This window comes from Homarus americanus, unplaced genomic scaffold (assembly GCF_018991925.1).
Source record: "Homarus americanus isolate GMGI-L3 unplaced genomic scaffold, GMGI_Hamer_2.0 scaffold19318, whole genome shotgun sequence".
In the NCBI taxonomy this organism is placed as follows: domain Eukaryota; kingdom Metazoa; phylum Arthropoda; class Malacostraca; order Decapoda; family Nephropidae; genus Homarus; species Homarus americanus.
Genome location: NW_024732238.1, coordinates 2,957,754 through 2,985,381, shown reverse-complemented (window position 1 = coordinate 2,985,381; position 27,628 = coordinate 2,957,754). Strand labels below are relative to the sequence as shown.

The window sequence follows — 27,628 nt, the reverse complement described above, 5'->3', positions numbered from 1 at the left end:
GATTCTGGCTGACAGTGGCTGACAGAGAGCGGCAGGAAACACCTCAACAAAACACGTATGAGTTACATTCATTTATTTTTTGAAAGCAGACGACACGAGCCAACCTAACCTAACCTAACCTAACCTAACCTAACCTAACGTAATCTAACCTAACCTAGCCTAACCTAACCTAACGTAATCAGAAGTAACCGAGGGTCGTTAGGGTAAGTTGGGTTATGTGAGCCAAAAGTAGGTTAATTGAGATTAGGTAGAGTTAGGTTACTTTAGGACTAGGGTAAGGTAGGTTAGGTTAGGTTAGGGTGGCTCCTTAGTCAGAAAAAATGATCGTTATATAGCTGGTGTTCGCTGGAGGTTCCCAAACACATTACGTCTTGTGACGGGAATATAAGGAATAATGTCCGGACTGATGGCTGGCTGTTGTGGGAGGAGCCGCCTTCACTCTTACATCCGATAAGCTTACCAGGTGAATGTGGGAGAGTGTGCACACATTAACTACATACATGGTGAACGTACACTGTAATGTGTGCACATATATAATATATATACATACTAATGAGACGTGTACACCTCTCATATGAAATATAATCTCTGGTGTACATTCATTACCTGTACAGTACATCACCTCCTTGTGAGAGTCAGTTTATAACAGCTGTCTGTAGTAGTTCAGTAGTTAGGTAATGTGCAATATCCTTTCTTTTTCCAGGTCTGGTATACAAAAGTCCACTAAGCTACAAACACAACTAAACAATGAACCACAATGAGTCATAACGCACACACAAATACATACACACGCACACACACACACACACACCTACACACCATCACACAGTCTGCCGCCCTCATACATATAACACAAAGTTCACGTGTGTTCACAGTCCTCTAACACGCCCACCGCTGCCAATCTCTTCACCACACCGCAGTAAACACACTGTTGTGGCCCTTACAGCCCTGCCCCCACATCTCCTCTCACAGGGGTTCGTGCTCGGTGTGGGTCGTCCCCGTCACTGTCAACACAATGTTATGAACGCTCCCACAGTCTCGCCAGAGTAGACAGATAACAGCGTTCACAAGTTGTGGCCAGTATTAGCGAGTAGCGGTGGTCAGTGTTTTCAGTGATGGCCTTTGGTAATTAATATTATCCTGTGTTTTCTAATTGTGGTCACTTGTAAGTGTGGCTGGTGAGTGTTTCTTTCTTGGTGACCATTGTCCACACACCCGTGGCCATCGTTCACACTCGTGGCAATCGTTCACACTCGTGACCATCGTTCACATCCGTGGCCATCAATCACACCCGTGGTCATCGTCCACCCTCGTGGCCATCGTTTACACCCGTGGCCATCGTTCACTCCCGTGGCCATCGTTCACCCTAGTGGCCATTGTTCACCCTCGTGGCCATCGTTCACATCCGTGGCCATCGTTCAACCACGTGACCATCGTTCACATCCGTGGCCATCGTTCACATCCGTGGCCATCACTCACAACCGTGGTCATCGTTCACAAGCGTGTCCATTGTCTACCCCGTGGCCATCGTTCACCCCGTTGCCATCGTTTACCCTCGTGGCCATCGTTTGCCCACGTGGCCATCGCTCACTCCTGTGGCCATCGTTCACCCCGTACATCGTTCACCCCGTACCATCGTTCACATCCGTACCATCCTACAACCGTGGTCATCGTTCACAAACTTGTCCATTGTCCACCCCCGTGGCCATCGTTCATCCCCGTGGCCATCGTTCACCCTCTTGGCCATCGTTTACCCTCGTGGCCATCGTTCACCCCCGTGGCCATCGTTCACCCCCGTGGCATACTGCCTCTCACCCCAAAACCTGATAAACAATTTTCCAGAGCTTCGGCCACTAAAACCTCGCTTCATGGACGATGTGTCGAGAGGTGGTGTTGGTGGTGCGTGAGGCTGCAGAGATGTGTTGGGTTGTAGAGCTGAGTGATGCCGTAGAGTTGTGTGATGCTGTAGAGCTGTGTGAGGCTGTAGAGGGTTACCAGTGAGCAGGGCAGGGCACGTGAGGCCTATAGAGCTGTGTCACGTGTATAGAGGGTCACCAGTGAGCAGGGCAGGGCAGGTAGACCCTCACAACATCAGGACGCTGACACTCCCGCCATGACTCCTGTAGTGATGACGGCACCAGACACACCCTCAGGCTCCTACCGTAACAACACCTCGTAAGTGAAGCTCTGAGAATATACCTAAACTGAATAACTTATGACAAACGACAACAATTTACGTCCAAAAATAATACCAAAATTAAACTAAAACGTCGACATAACACTACACATTCTCAGCCTTCATTATAATCTCTTAACTGGTATCAAGTGAAGATATTTAATTAAGGTAGAGTCTCAGGTGTATTTCTCGACGTAAGTTTAGTAGTTTATCTTAAGTTAATTCATCGTCTAAATCCTCAGATCTACAGTAGGAGGAACACCCATTGTAGGAGCCTCTGTGGAACTGGAGCTCTGGATGTGAGAGTCGAGGCGGAGGATCACCAGTCGAGTTGTAACTTGAAGGGTCACTAAAGGGAGAAGTAGTGGGTGTTAGTCGCACTATAAGAGTAGGTGGGCTGAGGATGACCTCCACTGCAATGAGAGAAGGGTGAAGAAGCCCACCCACGACCACCCATACACCCACAGCGCGCCCACACACCCTGATGTTCTTCGCTGGATCGCTGCTGTCTTGTCGCCTGTGTGAGAGAATGACGCTTAGTGACTCAGAACACGACATTGTTGTTGATACATGATAACTACTACTACTACTACTACTACTACTACTATTACTACTACTACTACTACTACTACTACTACTACTGCCATTTTATACCCTCACTCACAAGACACTGACGCCACCTTTACACACTCACAAACACACAACACCCCCATAAAATAGTCACACACACACACACACACACACACCCACACTTACACCACCCCATAAAACAGTCACACACACACACACACACACACACACACACCCACAACACGCACTTACACCCATAACACACTCACCCTCATAAAACAGTCACACACACACACATACACACACACACACACCCACAACACGCACTCAACCCCATAAAACACTCACCCTGGCTGACGAAGACGTGGACGAAAGCTGGCTGGGTGTTGGGAGCGACACACGTGTAATTGCCCGAGTCCTTGGTGATGGCATTAGTTATCACGAGGCGGGAAGAGGTCTTGGTGCCGTGTTCAGTGGTGACAGAGACGCCGCCCCGCTCGCTGTCGTAATTCAGCAACCGCCCATTGTGCTTCCAGTATACCACATGGGGCGGGATATGTGTCTGAAAGGGAGAGACAGAGAGGGACGGAGAAGGAGACACAGGGAAAGAAAGGGAGAGGGAGAGAGTGAGACGGAGAGACAGACGGAGGGAAAGAGGAGGAAAGACGAAGGGACGAAGAGAGAGAGAGAGAGGGGGGGACAGGGAAAGATATTGCAATAATAATGTGGTATTGAATATAATATGAGTTACAATATGATACAGTGACAGTCTATTTATCACAGTCACTCAACTAAAATACAAAATTGACTGATAGATGATCCAGTCTAATTGTAACAGTCACTTACCTGTTCTATGATGCAGAATAGATTGATAGGTGAACCAGTCTCTACATGGTACTCGCTGTTACCAAGAATAAACGCCTCGGGTACAATCACGTTCAGATTGACGAACTGACTCACGATTCCTGTCCCTGTAGAGATCTGTAGGAGGAGGTGGTGGAGAGGTGAGGGTGAGTGTTGGAGGAGGTGGTGGAGAGGTGAGGGTGAGTGTTGGGGGAGGTGGTGGAGAGGTGAGGGTGAGTGTTGGAGGAGGTGGTGTGAGGTGGAGTGTTGGGAAGGTGGTGGAGGTGAGGTGAGTGTTGGGAGGTGGGTGCAGAGGTGAGGGTGAGTGTTGGAGGGGTGGTGGAGAGGTGAGGGTGAGTGTTGGAGGGAGGTGGTGGAGAGGTGAGGGTGAGTGTTGGGGGAGGTGGTGGAGGTGAGGTGAGTGTTGGAGGAAGAGGTGAGGGTGAGTGTTGGGAGGTGGTGGAGAGGTGAGTGAGTGTTGGAGGAGGTGGTGGAGGGTGAGGGTGAGTGTTGGAGGAAATGGTGCAGAGGTGAGGGTGAGTGTTGGAGGTGGTGGAGAGGTGAGGTGAGTGTTGGGGGTGGTGGAGAGTGAGGGAGAGAGATGAGAGACAGAGACGGGTAGAAGGAAAAGCACACACACACACACACACACACACACACACACACACACACACACACACACACACACACACACACACACACACACACATCTCAAAATCATCTCCAATATGATTCACAACTTAGGCAGAATCACAGTATAACTTTTATAATATTTCTGTGCCATATTTTTCTTATTTAAAGTCAACTATTTACAAACATCTTTACACTTTCACTTAAGAGGAAACTCCATCATAAGACCCTTTAAAAATAATCTCATTTCTGACGTGTAAAGAGAGTGTGTGTGTGTGTGTGTGTGTGTGTGTGTGTGTGTGTGTGTGTGTGTGAGTGTGTACAGGGTGGTGAAATGCGTATTGTGTTGCAGCATTATGTTAGTGCTAAAATGGAAGCACTTAATCAATTTATATTTTGCATGACTATTTTACTATCTATCTATCTTCAATATACCTATTAATCTATCAGTGTATGTATATATGTATGCATGTATGTATGTATGTATGTATGTATGTATGTATGTATGTATGTATGTATGTATGTATGTACCACGACCCCATTGCAAAAGATAAACATTTCTCAACAAGGGATGCCAATTATCGATGCCTATTATCAAATGGTTATGGATGATAGCAGCTTCCCTCCCTGTATCCCTGATGGTATTATAACACCTCTATAACTTCTACTCCTCCCCTATAACCTAACACCTATAATGCTCATTCCCTTATCTCTTACAATGGTCCCAGTAGCGATTATAGCTCTTTTCTGCCTCGTAACTTGAAGGTGGAAATTGTTCGATGTGTGTGTGTGTGTGTGTGTGTGTGTGTGTGTGTGTGTGTGTGTGTGTGTGTGTGTCAGTGTCATTTAAGTGAAACCAATGTACATGACACATAAACAATAGCACTTACCTGACACTTACAAACACTTGAAAACATTTACCTAACACACACACACACACACACACACACACACACACACACACACACACACACACTCAATAACACTTAGATGACACACACAAACACTTGAAGTTACCTGTCACTAACACTTGATTGCACTTTACCTGACACTCATAAGTCCCATTGTCTCTGGCCTGTAAGAACTTAATAGAGAGAGTCCAGTCATCAGCTCCGTCGCGGTGGGTAATGGAGAACCTCTCATCCGTCGTGTAGGTGAAGACTCCGGACGTCAAAACATGCCAGTCACGACGACGAATCCACGAGATCTGTCGCAGAGAGAGAAGAGCTTAGGGATGTGTTCTTTGGGAGGGAAGGGGGTGTTATGGTTGAGGAATGAGGTGCTAGAGTGTGTTATGGTTGAGGAATGACGTGTTAGAGTGTGTTATGGTTGAGGAATGAGGTGCTAGAGTGTGTTATGGTTGAGGAATGAGGCGTTAGAGTGTGTTATGTTTGAGGAATGACGTGTTAGAGTGTGTTATGGTTGAGGAATGAGGCGTTAGAGCGTGTTATGGTTGTGGAATGGGGTGTTAGAGTGTGTTATGGTTGAGGAATGAGGCGTTAGAGTGTGTTATGGTTGAGGAATGACGTGTTAGAGTGTGTTATGGTTGAGGAATGACGTGTTAGAGTGTGATATGGTTGAGGAATGACGTGTTAGAGACAGACAGACAGACAGACAGACAGACAGACAGAGAGAGACAGAGAGAGAGACAGACAGGCAGACAGACAGAGAGAGACAGAGAGAGTGACAGACAGACAGACAGAGAGATACACCTGTAATAACGCCTCACCTGCTCATTAACAACACACCTGTATGGGCAACTCACCTGCTTGTCACCGATCATACGCACTGAGCAGGGGAGGAACGCCTTGTAGCCCAGCTGTGCCTTCACGTTCACCATGGTATTGTTCTCCACGCCCACCCACGTTCTGTGGGCGCGGGGGAGTCTACTATCATTCATAGTGTCTGTATTGGGGGTGTGGATAAGGGTATGGGGGGTGGGTGTAAGGGGTGGATAAGAGTGGAGGGATGGATGAGAGTGGGGGGGGTGGGTGAGGGGGAAGTTGTGGTACGGTTTGAGGTTGTAAGGACGTTTAAGGTTAGGTTAAGGTTAATTAGGTTACTTAAGATTAGGTTAGATTAAAAATATTGACTAAAAACTATATTAAATACCACATCCTGGGATATCTTAAGTGAGTGATATCTTGAGTAATATTATGGATAAGAGAGTAATATTTAGGAGTATTAACCATTAAAAACTCTTCAGGGGTTGAGCAATGTTTTAATAAGTGTTGAAATGTTGTATTGCATATATGAGACACTTGTATGTTTGTTAGTTCACTTCAGGTGTGTGTGTGTGTGTGTGTGTGTGTGTGTGTGTGTGTGTGTGTGTGTACAGATGTTATTAGTGTGTCTATGTGTGTATAAGAGACGTTAACAGAAGGTGTGTGTGTGTGTGTGTCTACCCTCCCTCCCTCTCTCTCTCTACCTCCACACACACACACACACACACACACACACAGTGAAAGCCCCATAACTTAACCATCTCAATCAGCCCTTCCAACCTATCGTGTGAGAGAGGTAGACGAACCCATTAGGTGACCCAAATGACCCAACTAACCCATCTACCCACCCACCCACCCACCACCCACCCACCCACCCACCACCCACCCACCCACCACCCATCCCACCCACCCACCCACCACCACCCCACCCATCCACCCACCCACCTACCACTCGTTCGGACTTGCCAACAGCATCACTAGACCAGATAAACTCACCCGTGTACTGTGCAGCTGTGTGTGGTGGGTGGGAGTGCAGCATCAACAACAGCATCAAGTACGCCCATCTACCCAGGGGACGCCCGTACACCCACCACCAGACCCGCTCCACCGACACGCTTCTGGCCTTCTCCCCCAACATCTGTGGGAACGAAAATTGTTCATGTTAAATTGTTAAGTATATAGAGGGGGTTAGTTATAATGTACAGCATAATGATTTTACTACTAATACTAGCCACACCTTCACCGCCCTTTTATTACCTTAAAATTAAATATCCTAATACATAAGTAGCTACCCTAGCTGTGTTGAGTTAGTTGAGCCGCAGATCTATGCGGCATTCAGTGACTGTTGCCTCAAAGTCGATATCTGCGACTGTTGTCGGCTTTGGGGCAGATGCTCTCGTTCCCCTGATGCAAAGCAATGCAGACCTAAGTAGAGAGAAGGACAATTCGACATCTCAACCAGGCTGTAACATAACTTATAGGATGCAACTTCCGTTCAGATAACACCTCCGCGAGTCTGGCGTAGAAGCATCTTGCACGCGGTCCCATCCCACCAGAGGTTGTGAACACCAGAGGAGTGAAGCTGCCTTGATCAACGTTCTGAATGCTTTCCTCATATGCCCTAATCTTGTCGTTTTCGTTCCTCCTGTGTACAGCATCGAGAGCTAGGTTGCGGTGACATGCGGGCATGGGATCAAAAATCCTTATGTCAAAAAAGGCTCGCTGTCCCTGAGTCCAGAATCCTCGACCACTGACGTCCACACGGGCTTCGTTGGATGTGTTTGAAGTCCTGTGACGGAGGTTCTCACCGTCCAATGGAAGGAGGGGCGGTTCCACCATGACGTCGTGGCAGATTTCCCTCAGTAGATTTGCTGTTAGGTCCCTTACTTCGTCATGCCTCATGCATATGAAGCCCCCCTTGTTGCACACCATGGCGTGATCAACGTCATAGGAAGAGCCACACACGCATTAGGAGGGCAAACCTTCTACTGGCCTACCGTACCTTAGAGCAATGGCATCTGTGAATTCTTGTTTATTAAGGATGAAGCCTTTTGACCTTATCGGTAACGTTGTTAACCAGTTTGAGGCGCCCACCTCCTGTGCTATAGCTACTTTTCTTTTCACGTTCTCTGGCACTTGTTGCAACAGTTGTCGTAGTTTATCACTTTGGGTGTGCAGCTCTGTCGTAATGAACCGTCGAATCTTGTTTAATTAGTTGGTATCCGCCTTACTACTGCTACTACTACTACTAATAATAATAATAATAATAATAATAATAATAATACCACAGAAGATTATCAATTAGTGTGGCTTTATAGTTAGTTACCGCCTGATGTACTCAACAGAGGGCACTGTACACGCTGCCAGACATACGATCAGCCCAGAACTAATGTCTAATGCATCTGTTCACAATTTGACGGCATTACAAACTGAAACAACCGTCATAAAATAATAAAGAGAATCACAATATAGTTGAGGATTATCTCTGTATTGTCATTATAGTTGGGTAAAAGGTATTCAGAGATCAGTACGATATCCTGTTCTGTAAGCTGGTAAAGTCCACCCAGTGTGTGTCAGTGTATCGGACGCTTTATCAGATGGGGGAACACGCACAGAATTAGGAAATGAACTCATTCTCTCTGACCTTTGTTGTTGATGAAATGATAATAAAACTCTCTCTCTCTCTCTGTCTCTCTCTCTCTCTCCCCTTTCGCTTACAACAACGAATTCTCTATTGATTTAAATTTCATCCTTGTAATTAAATGTTAATGGAATAGTCCCTAATATACAGAGAACAGTAGACCATGTGTGTGTGTGTGTGTGTGTGTGTGTGAGAGAGAGAGAGGAAATGGAACAATCACTGTACCAGAACTGAATAAATATTTCTCTGAACAATTTATTATACAAGTTTACATTTATTCCTCTCGTGGCAAACCTTAAACTGCTAACACACATAGAGCTCATTTATACCTCACCTAACCTAACCAAACCTAACCTAACCAAACCTAACCTAACCAAACCTAACCTAACCAAACCTCACAGGAAGGGTGTTGCGTCAGGCAGTGTCTTGGTGAAGGTTAAAAAATCTTAGACCTAATAAGTCCAACTCCTAATACTCTTAGCTTCCAGCCCTAATAGTCCCTGGTGGTTGTGTTGACCAGTCAGTCTTAATAGGACATGATCTCAAATAAACCTCAGTCCTAATTGGCCGTAAATAAACCTAACCAGGCCATTTACGATTGGTGCTCAGTCATCAAGACACACTGTACTGTACTGGGGCCGGTCCTAATGGCCTTAGCCCCAGTGTGCCCATTTACATAGGTAGGGAGGGTCGGAGCCTGAACTATAGCCCTCATATATCACAGTTCCTGCCCCTGTAGTGAAGATGTGGAGGCCGGTGTGGAGTGTGTGGTGACATTATGGTGGATCAGGAAAAGAGGAGAGGGGTGGAGGGGGGTGGAGAGGGGGTGGAGACGGGGTGGAAGGGGGTGGAGAAAGGGGGAACAGAACCCAGAATTGGAGAGGGGGTGGAGAGAGGAGGTGAGGAAATGAAAGAAAGTGGTAAGAGTGAAAGTTGGTGGTAGTAGTGGTGGTGGTAGTGGTGGTGGTAGTAGTGACAGTGAGAGTGGTGGTAGTACTGGTGACAATGATGGTAGTGGTGGTACTATTGGAAATGGTGTGTAGTGGTTTATGGTGGTAGTAGTGACAGTGGGAATGGTGGTGGTAGTGGTGTTGGTGGTGGAAATGGTGTTGTTACTGGTGGTAGTGGTGGTAGTGGTGGTAGTGGTGGTAGTGGCTTTCCTTCAGGACAGCCGACATTATCGACTCTACATCAGTCACGCCGTGGTGATAAATAGTCTTCCTCCGTACCTCCTTCTCCTTGTTTCCTTCCTGCGTCTTCCTATTTCCTGCTTCATTCTTCTTCCTCCTGGGGGTCTTATAACCAAACATAACCCAACCAAATCTCCCCTAACCTATCCTATCCTATCCTATCCTATCCTAACCAAACTTAACCTAACCTAACTTAATTTATTTAAAGCTTAGTTACATGAATACTAAATATTCACTTAAAGAGCATATTCATTTATTGATACTGGAATGATATCAACACTGACAACATAGTAACTCCTACGTCACAAGAAACATTCAACGACAACTATCACTAAAAGAGACGACAATCATAACAAAACGACAACTATCGCTAAAAGAGACGACAATCATAAACAAAACGACAACTATCACTAAAACAGACGACAATCATAAACAAAACGACAACTATCACTAAAACAGACGACAATCATAACAAAACGACAACTATCACTAAAAGAGACGACAATCATAAACAAAACGACAACTATCACTAAAAGAGACGACAATCATAAACAAAACGACAACTATCACTAAAAGAGACGACAATCATAAACAAAACGACAACTATCACTAAAAGAGACGACATTCATAACAAAACGACAACTATCACTAAAAGAGACGACAATCATAACAAAACGACAACTATCACTAAAAGAGACGACAATCATAAACAAAACGACAACTATCACTAAAAGAGACGACATTCATAAGCAAATAGATGAGCCTGTACAATGACTCTGTGTTGATTTCCACTTGTGTGTTAGAAGCTTATGGTATTGGATTTGCAAAAAAATATTATGTCATATTCACAAAATCTTTAAGCCCCCTAGTGTGTGTGTGTGTGTGTGTGTGTGTGTGTGTGTGTGTGTGTGTGTTAAGCGGTGATCTAACCCCCTGAGAGAGGTTAGGTTCCGTGTAGGTTAACTAATCCTAACTCTAACATGACCTAGCTTAAGTAATCCTAACTAACACTACCCAGGTTAATCCCTACATTACATCACCACAATTAGGACATCATAGAGTTAGGACACGTGAGATACCTTGCTAATTACCCTCAATTATGGTTGGGGTGAATTGCTCGCTGTGTTGGGGGTAATATTGGTGACGGGGTGAGTGGCAGTGACAGGTGACGGGCGCTCCTGTCAATCACCTGTCACTAGTAACTTGTTGTCCTGATTATCCCAGGACACTGATGACTGTTCCTGTCATTTGTAACTGTCTAAATTAGTGACCTCCCGTTATAAGGACAGAAATAATAATAATAATAATAATAATAATAATAATAATAATAATAATAATAATAATAATAATAATAATAATAATAATAATAATAATAATAATAATAATAATAATAATAATAATAATAATAATAAACCTCGAAAGAATTAATATAAGAATAATTTAACACCAAGAGAATAATACCGTAAAAAATATCTAACTAATTCTCACATAACTGTCTAATTCTAACTAATTCTCAAGTTAATATAAGAATATTATTTTATTTAGATCGAGGATAAAACAATAAAACTCTCTCTAAAATATTGACTTGACTGCCTTTGTTGACCTGACTGCTGGAAGTAACGTCTTTTTTATGTATGAGGGATGTTCTTAACTCAGCCGATGGAGGTATTGTTGTTGACTATTGTACGTTAATCATGACGGCTCTAAGGACTTGTGTCATTCTCTTTGTTATGTTAATTTCCTCTTCCTTTGGCGTCCATACACCCACCGCCGAGCTGCCCGCCTGTAAAGTGCTCGTTTTGAGTACAATGACAATCTGAGTACGGTGACGTAATTTTTTGAGTACGGTGACGTAACTTTTTGAGTACGATGACTTATCTTTTTGAGTAGATTATTTTAAATCCTTTGAGTGTGTCGATTTAATCTCTTCAGTACGTTGGATTAACCATTTGAGTACGAATGAGTTAGCCATCGTACTCAAGGAGATTCAATCATTGGACTCAAGGATGTAAACCCATCATATTCAAGCAGTTTAAACCAACGTACTCAACAGGCTAAATCATCATACTCTAAAAGGCTAAATCACCGTACTCAAACAGTTTAAAATATCGTACTCACAGGCTAAATCATCGTACTCTAAGGGATTAAGCCATCGTACTCAAGGTAGGGGAGGGGAGAGGGGAGAGGGGAGAGGGGAGAGGGGAGCTAAACCCTTATTTTCATTTAAGGTGCACATCGGGGCGTACTGTGTCAACCCAAACTCAATAAATCAATTTGGGTGAAAATTGTCAGATGTGATCCAGTTTTCCGTGGAGAGGCGTTGTCCCCACGTCCACCCCAGCCCTTATAAACACACTCTCAGCAGCTCCTACGATAACTATTCCTCTTAAACACACTCTCATGGACTCCTACTCCTCTTAAACACACTCTCATGAACTCCTTCTCCTCTTAAACACACTTTCAGAGGCTCCTACGATAGTTATTCCTCTTAAACACACTCTTAGAGGCTCCTACGATAACTATTTCTCTTAAACACACTCCTAGAGGCTCCTACGATAACTATTCCTCTTAAACACACTCTCATGGACTCCTACTCCTCTTAAACACACTCTCATGGACTCCTTCTCCTCTTAAACACACTCTTAAAGGCTCCTACGATAACTACTCCTCTTAAACACACTCCTAGAGGCTCCTACGATAACTATTCCTCTTAAACACACTCCTAGAGGCTCCTACGATAACTATACAGTACCTCTTAACCCTCACCCTGTAACACATCTTCCTTGCCGTTAACCTTCCCATTGTCTCTTCCTCCGTTCCTCTTCTTTCGCCCTTCCTCTTCTTCCTCCCTCTTATTGTTCTTCCCCTCTTCTTCTTCTTCTTCTCACTTCTACTTCTCCTTTTCTTCCCCTCTCGTTCCTCCTCCATCCATCATCCCACTTCTACCTCCCCTCTCTATCTTCCCCTCTGGCACCGCCCCTCTCCCCTCATCCCGGGGTTTAAAGAAGGGAAAATACACACGTGTGGTTAAGTACCTGACAGAGACCAATAGAGGGTTGGTGTGTGTGTGTGTCTGTGTGTGTGTGTGTGTGTGTGTGTGTGTGTGTGTGTGTGTGTGTTGGTAAGGGTGTGCGCGCGTGTGCATTGTGTTGATAATGGGGAGTGTCTCTCTCTCTCTCTCTCTCTCTCATACACTATAACGTGAACGGAAAGTTTAAACAGATAGATATTGGACTCTCTCTCCCACACTCTTTACGAGTTAAGAAAGAGAGAGAGAGAGACAGAGAGAGAGACAATTAGAGAGAACTCTTAATGTGAACGGAAAGTTTAAACAGATAGATATTGGACTCTCTCTCCCACACTCTTTACGAGTTAAGAAAGAGAGAGAGAGAGACAGAGAGAGAGACAATTAGAGAGAACTCTTAATGAACCATTCTCTGTAAAAAGACTAAAAAGAAGAAATCTCGGTTGGCTCAGTAAAATTCCCAGCTATTGTCAATTGAATGCGGTACAGCCGAGAGAGAAAACCTCGTTAAGGTAATTTAAATAATTATCTATATATTTTAAAGCATCTGTTGGACATCTTCTTTGTTAAATAATAAAGGTATGATTGTTAATTAACCTCATAAATGTATATTGATTATGTAATGTACCTGTGTGTGTGTGTGTGTGTGTGTGTGTGTGTGTGTGTGTGTGTGTGTGTGTGTGTGTGTGTGTGTGTGTGTGTGTGTGTGTGTGTGTGTGTGTGTACTGTAATCTCTATGTAGTACAATACACCTGGATGTACAGTACACTTGTATCTGTACCGGGTCAAAAAACTCTCTCAGTAAACTAGTCATTCAACTACTCATTATTCACTGACTCTATGAAGACCAGCATTCATAGAGCTAACTGAAGCATATAACAATGATTTTAATGTAGATGAGTCATAATGGGACTGGACACCTGAGTGGGGGGTGGGGAGTGGGGAGAGTGGGGGGAGGGGAGGGAGGAAGGGGGGAATTATTAAAGGTATCAGATGGTTCTCTTCCCCCCGCCCACTTTCCTCCCTCCTTCCTCCTCCGTGGCTTCCTCCTTCCCCCTGTTTCTTCCTCCCCCACTTTGTCACCCCTCCTCCTGTAACAAATTCCTCTCTCCCACCTGGCCTCCTCCTCCCCCCCCTTCGTGGACAATGGCTGACAATACCCACCGATTTTTATGACAATTGCGAGGTCCCGGGTTCGATATCTCATCGTTTCGTCGACCGGCAGTTCTCTGGTGAACGGTAAAGTCTCGGAGCCACTGCAATTTCCACGGTGTTGTTGAGTCACTTATATGTCTGGCGGCTTAAGTGAGGCAGTTAGATACATTCTCACGTCTCCAGTTAAGAAGTGAACAAAAACACTTAATGAACAATGTTTTCAGAATCACCACATTGTTGTCATAATGTTTCGTAGTTTAAATAATTTCCTTAAATATAATAGAATATTATATAATTAAATCACCAAAAACAATAATTATTTTAGTTCTTTAGTGTTAATATGTCGTCTAAATTGTCCTGAGACTCTACTCTTTAATAGTCACAGAAACGGAAAAACAAAACATAAAAACGAACGAAACTTTTAGAATTTCGCTTGAGTTGCCTGAGTTGCCAGGTCGTCTATTACCAGGAGCAAAACTTAATGAACAATGTAATGTAGGAGGAGAGAATAACTGTTGGTAAATGGTGGTAAAGGTCTCTCCCTCTCTCTCTCCCTCTCTCTCTCTCTCTCTCTCTCTCTCTCTCAGCGTATCACCTCACCTCAATATTCAGGTAGTTAGCATATTCATTCTATCCTGCTGTCAGAAGTTAATGGCTGCTGGGATATGGTAGGGATTTTAGGGAAGTATGGTGCCTGGTGGTGGGGATTTTAGGGAAGTATGGTGCCTGGTGGTGGGATTTTTAGGAAGTATGGTGCCTGGTGGTAGGGATTTTAGGGAAGTATGGTGCCTGGTGGTGGGGATTTTAGGGAAGTATGGTGCCTGGTGGTGGGGATTTTTAGGGAAGTATGGTGCCTGGTGGTGGGGATTTTTAGGGAAGTATGGTGCCTGGTGGTGGGGAATTTTAGGGAAGTATGGTGCCTGGTGGTGGGGATTTTAGGGAAGTATGGTGCCTGGTGGTAGGGATTTTTAGGGAAGTATGGTGCCTGGTGGGGATTTTAAGGAGAAAAGCGAGAAATTTAGAGACTATTTAAGGATGAAGAGACAGGAGGAAGAGAAAGGGACAGGGAGAGACAAAGAGACATACACACAGACATACACACAGACATACACACAGACATACACACAGACATACACACAGACATACATACATACATACATACATACATACACACAGACATACACACATACATACATACATACACACAGACATACACACATACATACATACATACATACATACATACATACATACATACATACATACATACATACATACATACATACATCATACTCAACAACTCTCCATTACAGAAAAAATTAATACAATAAAAAATAAATCCTGCTCAAAAATAAATCGTCATTTTCTCCCAAAACTTCACAGAAATTGAGGATTTACGGTGAAATTGACTATTAATCCGGAGATTTTTCTTAAGAGCTGCGAGATACATGGAGAATAGGGAAGGAAGGGGTGGGGGGTAGGATTTACAGGGCGCTAGGTGGAGCTCAGGATGGATTAGTTAGGATTATAATGGAATGAAGGATTTATTAAGAATGGTGAGTTAATCGAACGGGGGTGGGGGGAAGATTTACTTGTACACGGGAAATGAATAATATTGTACGGGTGAAAGTGGTAGTGGTGGTGGTGGTGGCGGTGGTGGTGAAAGTGGTGGTGAAAGTGGTGGTGAAAGTGGTGGTGGTGGTGGTGACGTAAAAAATCTCTCTCTCTCTCAAGCTGGAACACGTACACATGACCGTACAAGCGTTGGTCGATGGTGACAAGTGTGTGAGAGAGAGAGAGAGATCAATAGCCCATACACACTCTCTCTCTCTCTCTCTCTCTCTCTCTCTCTCTCTCTCTCTCTCTCTCTCTCTCTCTCTCTCTCTCTCTCTCTCTCTTTCATTATACCTCTACATCACCCAGCATGTTGTACCAATATCAATTACGTTTAATAATTATACATTTCTGCTTCATTAAATTATTTTAATTACACAAAACTGACAATGTTCTCATTACTAAATTATCGGCCCTTGTTACCAATAAACAGTGTTGCCAATACACTATTATTTTATATGTCATAGTACCACGAGACAGTGTTGCCAGTATACTATTTTCAGGCTATGTTACCATTACGTAGTATTACCAACAACATAATTCCAGTTCGCATTATCATTAAACAGTGTTACCAATATAAGTAAATTCAGGCAATATTATTATTATTATACAGTGTTACCAATATATGATTTAAGTGGCCTATTAATTATCTTTTAGTTATACTTAATAATATAATTTTACTCCACTGCTCTGATTTGTGTGTGTGTGTGTGTGTGTGTGTGTGTGTGTGTGTGTGTGTGTGTGTGTGTGTGTGTGTGTGTGTGTGTGTGTGTACTGATAAATCACCTTTGTTTATGAGTTTATTTTATTACATTTTGAACTTTATTGTTTCATTTTTAACTGAACGTTTTGTGTAACAGTTGTAGATGAAGTGATAAATATGGGAGAATGTTGTCGTTCATACACTCAAACATTCTTTCTCTCACAAATGCACTCTCTCACTCACACACTTACACCTTATTCACAAACACACTCACGTCTTACACTTACACACTCATTGGTGGAGAATGTTACTCACGCCACTCACTCACTCACACTCACTCAATTTCACTCACTCCTCCTCTCACTCCTCCCTCTCTACTAACTCCTCTCTCACTCACTCTCTCACTGTCTTAACTCACTGCTTCACTAACTCACTGCCTCCTCCTCCTGCCTCCTCTCACTGCCTCACTCACTCCTGCCTCACTCCTCACTGCCTCACTCACTCCTCCTCTTCCTCCTCCTGCCTCACTAACTCACTGCCTCCTCCTCCTGCCTCCTTCACTCCACTGCCTCCTAACTCACTGCCTCACTAACTCCTTGCTCTCACTCACTGCTTCACTAACTCCTGCTTCACTAACTCACTGCCTCCTCCTCACTGCTTCACTACTCTCTCTGCCTCACTAACTCACTCCTCACTGCCTCACTAACTCACTGCCTCACTCACTCACTGCTTCACTAACTCACTGCCTCACATGAGTAACTTAACACAACAAACTTATAATTTTAATCACTAACGAAGCATAATTTTTCTTAATAAGATTATAAAAAATTGTACTTAAGTAACTATAAGTCTTAAGCATCTCAGAATAATTAATTACCTCAAAGTTTCAAAGTATATAAAAAAGTTGATAAAATACAAACGAAAATATATATATAAAAGTCATTACCATAGGACGAAGAATTTTAAAATGTAATCACAAAAGAGAATAAAAATACGAGAGATATTTTTTGAAACTATTTAAAATATTTTTGTTATGCAGTGTTCTCTCTCATACTCCCCCTCCCCTCTCTCCTCTTCCTCCCCCTCCTCTTCCCTACCCCCTCCCCTCCTCTTCCCTACCACCCCCCATTCTCTCTCTCTTTGAGGGTGAAGTTAAAAACAAAAATATTAGTTTTATCGTTCAATCCTAAGCGTGTGTGTGTGTGTGTGTGTGTGTGTGTGTGTGTGTGTGTGTGTGTGTGTGTGTGTGTGTGTGTGTGTGTGTGTGTGTGTGTGTGTGTGTGTGTGTGTGTATGTGTGTGTGTGTGTGTGTGTGTGTGGTTATCTAAAAATAATCCAAGGTTCCTCACCAAATAATGTTACTCATAGATCTCATTAACACACCTGAGCTCACCTGTGATGGTACACCTGCCTGGCTCTATACAATTGTTAACTTCTACAATAAATACAAAGTTGACCCACAACTCTCTGGTTCACTCCGCCCTGAAAATTAAACCAATGAAATTAGTTTTCCGTCGGCTGAATTTACTGAAGCCTGTCCTGTATACAGTTTTCAAGCTCCTCTAAGTTTACTGAAGCCTCTGGTCGAGTTGGGTCACGCTAAGTTAGGTTAAGTTAGACCATGTTAGATTAGGTTAAGTTAGGTCACATTAGATAGGTATTAGGTCACGTTAGGTTGGGTTAACTTGGGTCACGTTAGGTTGGGTTAACTTGGGTCACGTTAGGTTGGGTTAAGTTAGGTCACGTTAGGTTGGGTTAACTGGTCACGTTAGGTTGGGTTTACTTGGGTCACGATAGGTTGATATTAGGTCACATTAGGTTAGGTTAATACATACTTCGCTAGGACATACACTGACCTAGATGGGTTTCGCTAGATGAACAAGTCAGTGACCTAGTTAACGAGGGCAACACCGAGAGGTTAACAGCGTCTTAAAGATTTCACGACAAGACTCACGTAAATTAGCTCGCGGGAGAGAGAAGAGACACCAGTGACAGTCTTAGGTGTCTATCTCTGTCTCTCTCTCTCTCTCTCTCTCTCTCTCTCTCTTTGTGTCTATCTAACATTGCAATCAATCTCTATACCTCTTTCTAGTTGCATAATCTATCTTCGTTTATCTGTCTTTCTGGCCTCTAATCTATCTCTATTTCTCAATGTCTCTTTCTAATTACATAATCTATCTCCATCTGTCTCTCTCTCTCTCTCTCTCTCTCTCTCACATAATACAACAGTCCATTATATCAACCAATGAGAAAACAGAATCAAAACCCTCAGCCAATCAGGAAACAGCTCAGGCAGGTGATCAGTAGGTGGGGTCGTAAAACACAACCACCTACTTAACTTCTTCATCGACTCTGGCCGCTGATGACCATCTTCCACGACCAATGAGCTTTCTCTTACGGTAAAACTCTTTCTTATTGGCTGAATGAGAGAATAGTTGTAATATTTGCCATCAGAGGTAGTAATGCAGGCGTCGAGTTGGTCCATAAGGCTTATTTTTGCAATAAATTATACAGTATGTTCCCGCGCTGTTCTCCCATTGGTCAAATTTTACCAACTTCTCTCTTATTGGTTGAGGACAACCTTTTCATATAACTAGACACTTATAGCAATTACTAACACCACATGTAAGGAATTATTTATTTTATTTCTCAGTGTATTGGACAGTTTCACGAGTCCAGAGAAGACAACGGAAGAATGTGAGCCATAAGACATAACTTTCCCCCGCCGCTCTGATACATTTCTTCCTCTATGTCTCTCTAAATATTTCCCAGAAGCTTTATATTTTCACCCCAAAACCCGAGAATGAATCCAAAATATTCATACGTAGAATATTATTTCGATTAAGTTATGTTATGAGAGAGGGTTAAGTTAGGTTATGGGTTGGTTAAGTTAGGGTATGGGTTGGTTAAGTTAGGGTATGGGTTGGTTAAGTTAGGGTTTGGGTTGGTTAAGTTAGGGTATGGGTTGGTTAAGTTAGGGTATGGGTAGGTTAAGTTAGGGTATGGGTTGGTATTGGTTGGGTTGGTTGGTTTGGGTTTGGTTGGTTAAGTTTGGGTTTGGGTTGGTTAAGTTAGGGTATGGGTTGGTTAAGTTTGGGTTTGGGTTGGTTAAGTTAGGTATGGGTTGGTTAAGTTAGGGTATGGGTTGGTTAAGTTAGGGTATGGGTTGGTTAAGTTTGGGTATGGGTTGGTTAAGTTAGGGTATGGGTTGGTTAAGTTAGGGTATGGGTTGGTTAAGTTTGGGTATGGGTTGGTTAAGTTAGGGTATGGGTTGGTTAAGTTAGGGTGTATGGGTTGGTTAAGTTGGGTATGGGTTGGTTAAGTTAGGGTATGGGTAGGTTAAGTTAGGGTATGGGTTGGTTGGTTTGGGTATGGGTAGGTTAAGTTGGGTATGGGTTGGTTAAGTTAGGGTATGGGTTGGTTAAGTTAGGGTATGGGTTGGTTAAGTTTGGGTTTGGGTTGGTTAAGTTTGGGTTTGGGTTGGTTAAGTTAGGGTATGGGTTGGTTGAATTTGGGGTTTGGGTTGGTTAAGTTTGGGTATGGGTTGGTTAAGTTAGGGTATGGTTGGTTAAGTTAGGTGGGTTGGTTAAGTTAGGGTATGGGTTGGTTAAGTTTGGAGGTTGGTTATTAGGGATGGTTGGTTGTTTGGGTTTGGGTTGGTTATTTGTTGGTTTGGGTTGGTTAGGTTGGTTAGTTAGGTTGGTTTGTTGTGTTGTTAAGGTATGGTTGGTTAGTTTGGGTATGGGTTGGTTAAGTTTGGTATGGGTTGGTTAAGTTTGGGTATGGGTTGGTTAAGTTTGGGTATGGGTTGGTTAAGTTTGGGTATGGGTTGGTTAAGTTAGGGTATGGTTGGTTAAGTTTGGGTTGGGTTGGTTAGAGATTAGGGTTTGGGTTGATTGGGTATGGGTTGGTTAGAGTTAGGGTATGGGTTGGTTAAGTTAGGGTATGGGTTGGTTAAGTTAGGTTTGGGTTGGTTAAGTTTAGGTATGGGTTGGTTAAGTTAGGGTATGGTTGGTTAATTTGGGTTTGGGTTGGTTAAGTTAGGGTATGGGTTGGTTAAGTTTGGGTTTGGGTTGGTTAAGTTTGGGTATGGGTTGGTTGGGGTGGGGTATGGGTTGGTTAAGTTTGGGTATGGGTTGGTTAAGTTAGGGTATGGGTTGGTTAAGTTTGGGTTTGGGTTGGTTAAGTTTGGGTATGGGTTGGTTAAGTTAGGGTATGGGTTGGTTAAGTTAGGGTATGGGTTGGTTAAGTTTGGGTTTGGGTTGGTTAAGTTTGGGTATGGGTTGGTTAAGTTAGGGTATGGGTTGGTTAAGTTTGGGTTTGGGTTGGTTAAGTTAGGGTATGGGTTGGTTAAGTTTGGGTATGGGTTGGTTAGTTTGGGTATGGGTTGGTTAAGTTTGGGGTATGGGTAGTTAGTTGGTGGGTTGGTTAAGTTTGGGTTTGGTTGGTTAAGTTGGTTTGGGTTGGTTAAGTTAGGGTATGGGTTGGTTAAGTTGGGGTATGGGTTTGTTAAGTTTGGGTATGGGTTGGTTGGTTTGGGTATGGGTAGTTAGTTGGTTGTGGTTAAGTTGGGTTTGGGTTGGTTAAGTTTGGGTTTGGGTTGGTTAAGTTTGGGTATGGGTTGGTTAAGTTAGGGTATGGGTTGGTTAAGTTAGGGTTTGGGTTGGTTAAGTTGGGTTTGGGTTGGTTAAGTTTGGGTATGGGTTGGTTAAGTTAGGGTATGGGTTGGTTAAGTTAGGGTTTGGGTTGGTTAAGTTAGGGTATGGGTTGGTTAGAGTTGTTGGGTTGTTAAGTTGGGGTTTGGGTTGGTTAAGTTAGGGTATGGGTTGGTTAAGTTAGGGTATGGGTTGGTTAAGTTTAGGTTATGGGTTGGTTAAGTTTGGGTATGGGTGTTTTGTTTGTTGTTGGGTTTGGTTTGGTTAGTTGGTATGGGTTGGTTAGTTAGGGTATGGGTTGGTTAAGTTGGGTATGGGTTGGTTAAGTTTGGGTATGGGTTGGTTAAGTTTGGTATGGGTTGGTTGTTTGGGTTGGGTTGATTAGGTATGGGTTGGTTAAGTTAGGTTTGGGTTGGTTAAGTTTGGGTATGGGTTGGTTAAGTTAGGGTTTGGGTTGGTTAAGTTTGGGTATGGGTTGGTTAAGTTAGGGTATGGGTTGGTTAAGTTAGGGTATGGGTTGGTTAAGTTTGGGTATGGGTTTGTTAAGTTTGGGTTTGGGTTGGTTAAGTTTGGGTATGGGTTGGTTAGGTTGGGGTTTGGGTTGGTTAAGTTAGGGTATGGGTTGGTTAAGTTTGGGTATGGGTTGGTTAAGTTTGGGTTTGGGTTGGTTAAGTTTGGGTATGGGTTGGTTAGTTAGGTTTGGGTTGGTTAAGTTTGGGTATGGGTTGGTTAAGTTAGGGTTATGGGTTGGTTAAGTTAGGTTATGGGTTGGTTAAATTAGGTTATGGGTTGGTTAAGTTTGGGTATGGGTTGGTTAAGTTTGGGTTTGGGTTGGTTAAGTTTGGGTATGGGTTGGTTAAGTTAGGGTATGGGTTGGTTAGGTTAGGGTATGGGTTGGTTAAGTTTGGGTATGGGTTGGTTAAGTTTGTAGTTAGGGTGAGTTAGTTGGGGTATGGGTTGGTTAAGTTAGGGTATGGGTTGGTTAAGTTAGGGTATGGGTTGGTTAAGTTTGGTATGGGTGGGGTTAAGTTGGGTATGGGTAGGTTAGTTAGTTGGGTTGGTTAGTATGGGTTGGTTAAGTTGGGTTTGGGTGGTTAAGTTTGGGTATGTGGTTAAGTTAGGGTATGGTTGGTTAAGTTAGGGTTTGGTTGGTTAGAGATTAGGGTTTGGGGTTGGTTAAGTTAGGGTTTGGGTTGGTTAAGTTTGGGTATGGGTTGGTTAAGTTGAATTATGGGTTGGTTAAGTTTGGGTTTGGGTTGGTTAAGTTAGGGTAGGGTTGGTTTAAGTTTGGGTTTGGGTTGTTGAAGTTGGGGTATGGGTAGGTTAGTTAGGGTATGGGTTGGTTAAGTTTGGGTATGGGTTGGTTAGTTAGGGTTGGGTTGGTTAGGATTGGTTTGGTTAAGTTTGGGTTTGGGTTGGTTAAGTTAGGGTATGGAGTTAAGTTGGGGTATGGGTTGGTTAAGTTTGGGTATGGTTGGTTAAGTTGGGTGTGGGTTGGTTAAGTTAGGGTTTGGGTTGGTTAAGTTGGGGTATGGGTTGGTTAGGTTAGGGTATGGGTTGGTTGGTTTGGGTATGGGTTGGTTAAGTTAGGGTTTGGGTTGGTTAGGTTAGGTATGGTGGGTTAAGTTGGGGTTTGGGTTGGTTAAGTTAGGGTATGGGTTGGTTAAGTTTGGGTATGGGGTTGGTTAAGTTAGGGTTTGGGTTGGTTAAGTTAGGGTATGGGTTGGTTAAGTTAGGGTTTGGGTTGGTTAGGTTGGGTTGGTTAGTTAGGTTAAGGGTATGGTTATGGGTGGGTTAGTTTAGATTAAGTTAGGTTAGGTAATGTATAGTTAAAATTATGTTAGGTGGAATTCCTGTTACGACTAGATTAGGTTAGGTTAGGTTCCGGGATCCAGTCTGGGGTGTTTAAGCCTCTTGGAAACTTTGTCTTTTCTTGAGGCTTAACGTTGTCGACGGAGTCTCTCTCTCTCTCTCTCTCTTTTTTTCTCTCTCTCCACATTGATCTCCCATCCCTGTGAATCCTCCTCAAGTGTGTTTACCTCAGACCCAGATGCCTTGAACTCATCTCAAACCTGAATGCGGTAGCTGGTGTGAATTTATAGCACTTAGCACTCGGGCGTCTCTCATTCTGCTGATACCCGTTTCTTTTCTCTTCTCCTCTTAAAATCCTACGCTGGTGGAATCTGACCAGCTGTATCTCACGTACACAGAAAGATCTTATCAAAGGGCCTTTACCAACATGTTTACCGAGTCACTATCGAGGATATAGCAGTGTTTTGGTGACTCATTGACTAAAGATTAGATGTTAATTTCTTTTATAATATATCGATGCAAAGATAAACCTTAAACAATTGCCTGTAGTGTGTTGAAAATGCCTTAAGTTTCCTATGGTAAAGGTTATTTATTTATTATGGTTGCATATGTAATTTTCTAGACGATTTTGATAACACACTCATTACCTACCACCACTACATCCACCTTCCAGCACCAACACACAACACCACCACCCCACCTCCACCCACACCCTACCTTCCACACCACCTCACCCCACCCACCTCCACCCACACCCACCCCTCCCACCAAACCCACCCACCCACCCACCTCACCACACCCCACCTACCTTCACACCACCACCAACCACCCACCCACCTACCTCCACCACCCACCTACCCACACCACCACCAACCCCTCACTACCCACCCACCTACCACCACACCACACACCTCATTCACCTCCACCACACACTCATCCCTCCACTAGAGTGTGAAGCAGTTCAGTACAAAATAAGAGCTAGAGGCTGCCCCTGACTCAGTGTTTGCTCAGTAAACAAACTTAACCAATCCTCCTGAGATTTTTTCCCTTGGTGTATTAGTGAGTTTTGTTGATACAGCTTCCGGGACTTAAACTCTCTGAAAGGAATAAATTAAAGAGCTCAAACCTTCAAAGACTCTTTATCATTAGTGGAAAATTGAGCTTTATTGTTCATTGCGTCCAAAGAGGCCAAGTGTGCTTATCTTGTGATGCGTTCCGTGAATCCGTCCGTCCGTGAATCCCGTCCATCTATGAGTCCCGATGTACTCGGAAAAAATGGCACAATTTTCATACTAGGAAAAAATGGCACAACAAATTTCACGAGCTAAGCCCTCTCAAACCACAAACGAGCTTATGAGTTACGGCGTTATGGGTTAGGTTAGGTTAGGTTAGGTTAGGTTAGGTTAGGTTTCAATAGGCTAGATTAGGTTAGATTTAGTTGGATGGTTAGGTATGTTTGTTAGAGTTGAAGATTGATGAGTTAATCTGAAGATGAAATAAACTAGGGGGGCTAATCTTCATGTCGTTCCATATTTCTAACCTTGAGAATACCAGTCGGTGTAGAGGTGTCAAGGCTCAGTACACTCCTGTGCATGTGTTGTTTCTCTCACCTCTGGTTCACCTGAGGAAGAAGAGAGAAATATGATGAGATATATGCTGATGACTGTAAGGCTGAGTTGAGAGACTTTGTGAGAGACTAAAGGAGCTAGTGTGAGGTATAGATGCCGGGATAGTTAATGATGCAGGTAGAAATATACGTACTAATGCAGGTAGAAATACAGGTACTAATACAGGTAGAAATACAGGTAGAAATACAGGTAGAAATACAGGTAGCATGTTTAGGTACAATTCCATTCACGTCATTGAACTCGGGTACAAAATAAACGTTTTATATTATGTATTTGCTGTATCAATATATAAACAATAGACTAAAATATAAATTGTATCCTGAATTATATATGAAGACTGTACTGTAACTGTGACGCAACAACTGTACTCAGACTTTTAAGTGACGTAACAACTGTACTCAGACTTTAACTGCTCAAGAACTGTCTCAGACTTTAATAACTGTACTCAGACTGTAACTGTGACGCAACAACTGTACTCAGACTTTCTAATTGTGACGCATTACCTGTATTCAGACTTTGTATTGGTGGGTACAAAAGTCTGAATCTAGGGCAGAGTAAAGCCGGTTATATCGTAGCGGTCTAGTTAAAGATGATGTATATTTACCACCATCAATTTACCAATACCACCACCACACACCACTAGTACCACCACTACACACACTAGTATTATATACACTACTCACCACCACCACTACTACCACACCCTACTACCCTACATTGCTACATTACCTCATACTACAACTACATGCTACCACATCATCATCATCACCACCTACCACCACCACACCACCATCACCACTACCACCATCATCATCTACCACACCTTTAATTCATCTACCACCACTACCACCACCACACCACCTCTACCCACCACTACCATCTCATCATCACCACCACCACCACCACTACCATCATCACCCTCCCTACCACCACCACCACCACTACCTTTCACCCACATTCACTCTACTATGGGTTTCACATATACTGTACATCTACAAATTTCTTCCACACACACACACACACACACACACACACACGTAAGATCTGACCAGTCAACAGAGACGCTCGTTCTAGGGTGGTCGTCTGCGTTTACTCGGGCAGGACGCTAGTCAGGGTCTCTATGCCATAACTTGGATACGGTAGTTTGTGACGAGGTGAGTGGAGACCCAGAGAAAAGTGTTACCGCTGTTTGTGGAAGTTCTCTCTACTCATACACTGGTCTTTTCAACTCTCTCTAGCCACCGCCATCTTTTGCTACTTGTGATTCCTCGTCTACAACTTGCTTATCGACACCAAAATCGCATCAAATCTCAAATGGCCTCACACTGTGTTATAATCGTGATCAGGTAGGAATGATAGCCCAATGACGTGGACGCAATGGTCTATTGGTCAAAACCTGTTGAACATAACACCGCAGTTATATATAGAAAACACTGATCATATCACCACGTTACATTGATTATGTTACTGATCCATAACACAACTACTGGTATATAGGCGTCCAGGATTATGTTACCTTTACATGTACATTTTGTCACTCAAGGTAACTATATCTTTCTCTTTCACTTACGTGTCACGGGCGTCAGTATCCCCCAGTATTCATGGCTGGTCGTTAGGTTTGGTGTCTTTCACTTGTCAACGTTGGTATTCCCCCCAGAGTACTTTCCACATGAACGAGCTGTTGATATTGGTACTCCGAAGGTACTAAGATTGTGCTACATACACACACACACACACATACACACACAAGCTGGAGCTCGTTCACCTCACACGCAAACTTTCGTGTGTGTTCTGTTCACTATGTCTACTGCCCAACTGACCTTCCACCTCGGCCTGGCGTACCTGACACAAAGACGCCTTTCATTACGCCCATATGTTCCGTGGCGATGATAACACAGTGACCCAAGGGAACATCGAAAGGGGGTGACAACAGTATGATACAACGAAAGATATATTCCAACTAATGTAAAAGTCCTCAGTTATTTGTAGATCATATGTGTATTCAGTCTACGATTCTTCTCAGTTATGTGTTGTAACCGCTCTGTGTTGAATGACCTTTTCCTGTGTCAATGTCTGTTATTTATATATCATTTGTGTCTTTTGTATATTTCTTTAGCTTCTGGCTGTTGTACTTTTAAAAGATCGTGAATTATTGTTATTATAGAGAGTAGTGGTGGTAGTGGTAGTAGTGGTGGTAGTGGTAGTAGTGGTGGTAGTGGTGGTAGTGGTGGTAGTGGTAGTAGTGGTGGTAGTGGTGGTAGTGGTAGTAGTGGTAGTAGTGGTAGTAGTGGTGTCAACGTTTGAGCTCCTAATAAGATCCCTTAAGAGAAGGATCTCCATTAAACACTTAAGGAGGGTGACTCAGTGCTTAGGTCGTACACGGGAGACGACCACACTGAACCCCTGACACGACCCCTTAAGGAAAGTTACTCAATGCTTAGGTCGTACACATGAACACGACCACACTGAACCCCTGATACGACCCCCTTATACAACCCCTTAAGGAAAGTAATGCAATTCTTAGGTCGAACACGGGACCACGACCACACTGAACCCCTTATACGACCCCTTAAGGAAAGTAACTCAATGCTTAGGTCGTACACGGGAGCACGACTAGCCCGTTCGGAACTCATTTTATCAATACAAGTGCGCGTGCATAAGAGAAAACGTGGCGGCGCTAACTTAAAAATGTGATAAGGTGATGGTAATGTGGTATTCTAGCGTGTATATAAGAGTGATCATGTAGAAAAAACGTAAAATAATTGATTAGGATCAGTATTAACCTAACCTAGCTTAAACCTAACCTAACCTAACCTAACCTAATTTAACCACAACGATTATAGAGCTTTGATAGATTATAGTCTCAACATCAACACAGCACAGCACTAAGGCAACTCACCAAACACAGCACACAGCAGCAACACAGCACCACAGCACTAAGTCCAACACACCAAACACAGCACACAGCAACATCAACACAGCACAGCACTAAGGCAACTCACCAAACACAGCACACAGCAGCAACACAGCACCACACAGCACCACACAGCACAGCCAGAGGGGATATGTTTACGTTCTCATGTTCCAATAATATTTCCTGGGCCATAACTCGACATAACTTTTGTTTCATCGTCCAGTGAGTCGTTTCCGCTACACTCTGGCATAATTCAGTGACGATTTTTTTTTTCTCGTCAATTTCGTTCAAGTTCCAAAGATGAGGATACCGTAGTGTATTTCCTGAGTCGTTTAGTGAATCTTTCTT

At 43.4% G+C, this 27,628-nt stretch overlaps 1 protein-coding gene and 1 long non-coding RNA gene across 2 annotated transcripts in view; both read right to left on the bottom strand.

The window, feature by feature from the left end:
* Positions 1-1,632: 1,632 nt before the first annotated feature.
* LOC121868313 (zwei Ig domain protein zig-8-like) lies at positions 1,633-6,079 on the bottom strand. Its single transcript, XM_042368791.1, has 5 exons — positions 5,985-6,079; positions 5,265-5,426; positions 3,593-3,727; positions 3,095-3,308; positions 1,633-2,693 (listed from the first exon to the last, which is right to left on the bottom strand). The coding sequence occupies exons 1-5, from the start codon at positions 6,057-6,059 to the stop codon at positions 2,557-2,559; spliced, it is 723 nt and encodes a 240-aa protein (XP_042224725.1). The 5' UTR covers positions 6,060-6,079; the 3' UTR covers positions 1,633-2,556.
* LOC121868315 overlaps positions 6,074-27,628 on the bottom strand; it is a 35,518-nt gene continuing 13,963 nt past the window's right edge. The window contains exons 2-4 of the long non-coding RNA XR_006089371.1: positions 24,349-24,359; positions 6,940-7,081; positions 6,074-6,105 (exon numbers count right to left, since the gene is read on the bottom strand). This is a non-coding gene — a long non-coding RNA (uncharacterized LOC121868315). The remainder of the gene's footprint in view (positions 6,106-6,939; positions 7,082-24,348; positions 24,360-27,628) is intronic.

Coding starts and splice junctions, on each gene's coding strand:
- LOC121868313 (XM_042368791.1), bottom strand. CDS start 6,059: ATGGTGAACGTGAAGGCACAGCTGGGCTACAAGGCGTTCCTCCCCTGC. Junction 3,309..3,592: donor TATTCTGCATCATAGAACAG/GTAAGTGACTGT, acceptor TCTCCCTTTCAG/ACACATATCCCGCCCCATGT. Junction 2,694..3,094: donor CCACGTCTTCGTCAGCCAGG/GTGAGTGTTTTA, acceptor TCTCTCACACAG/GCGACAAGACAGCAGCGATC.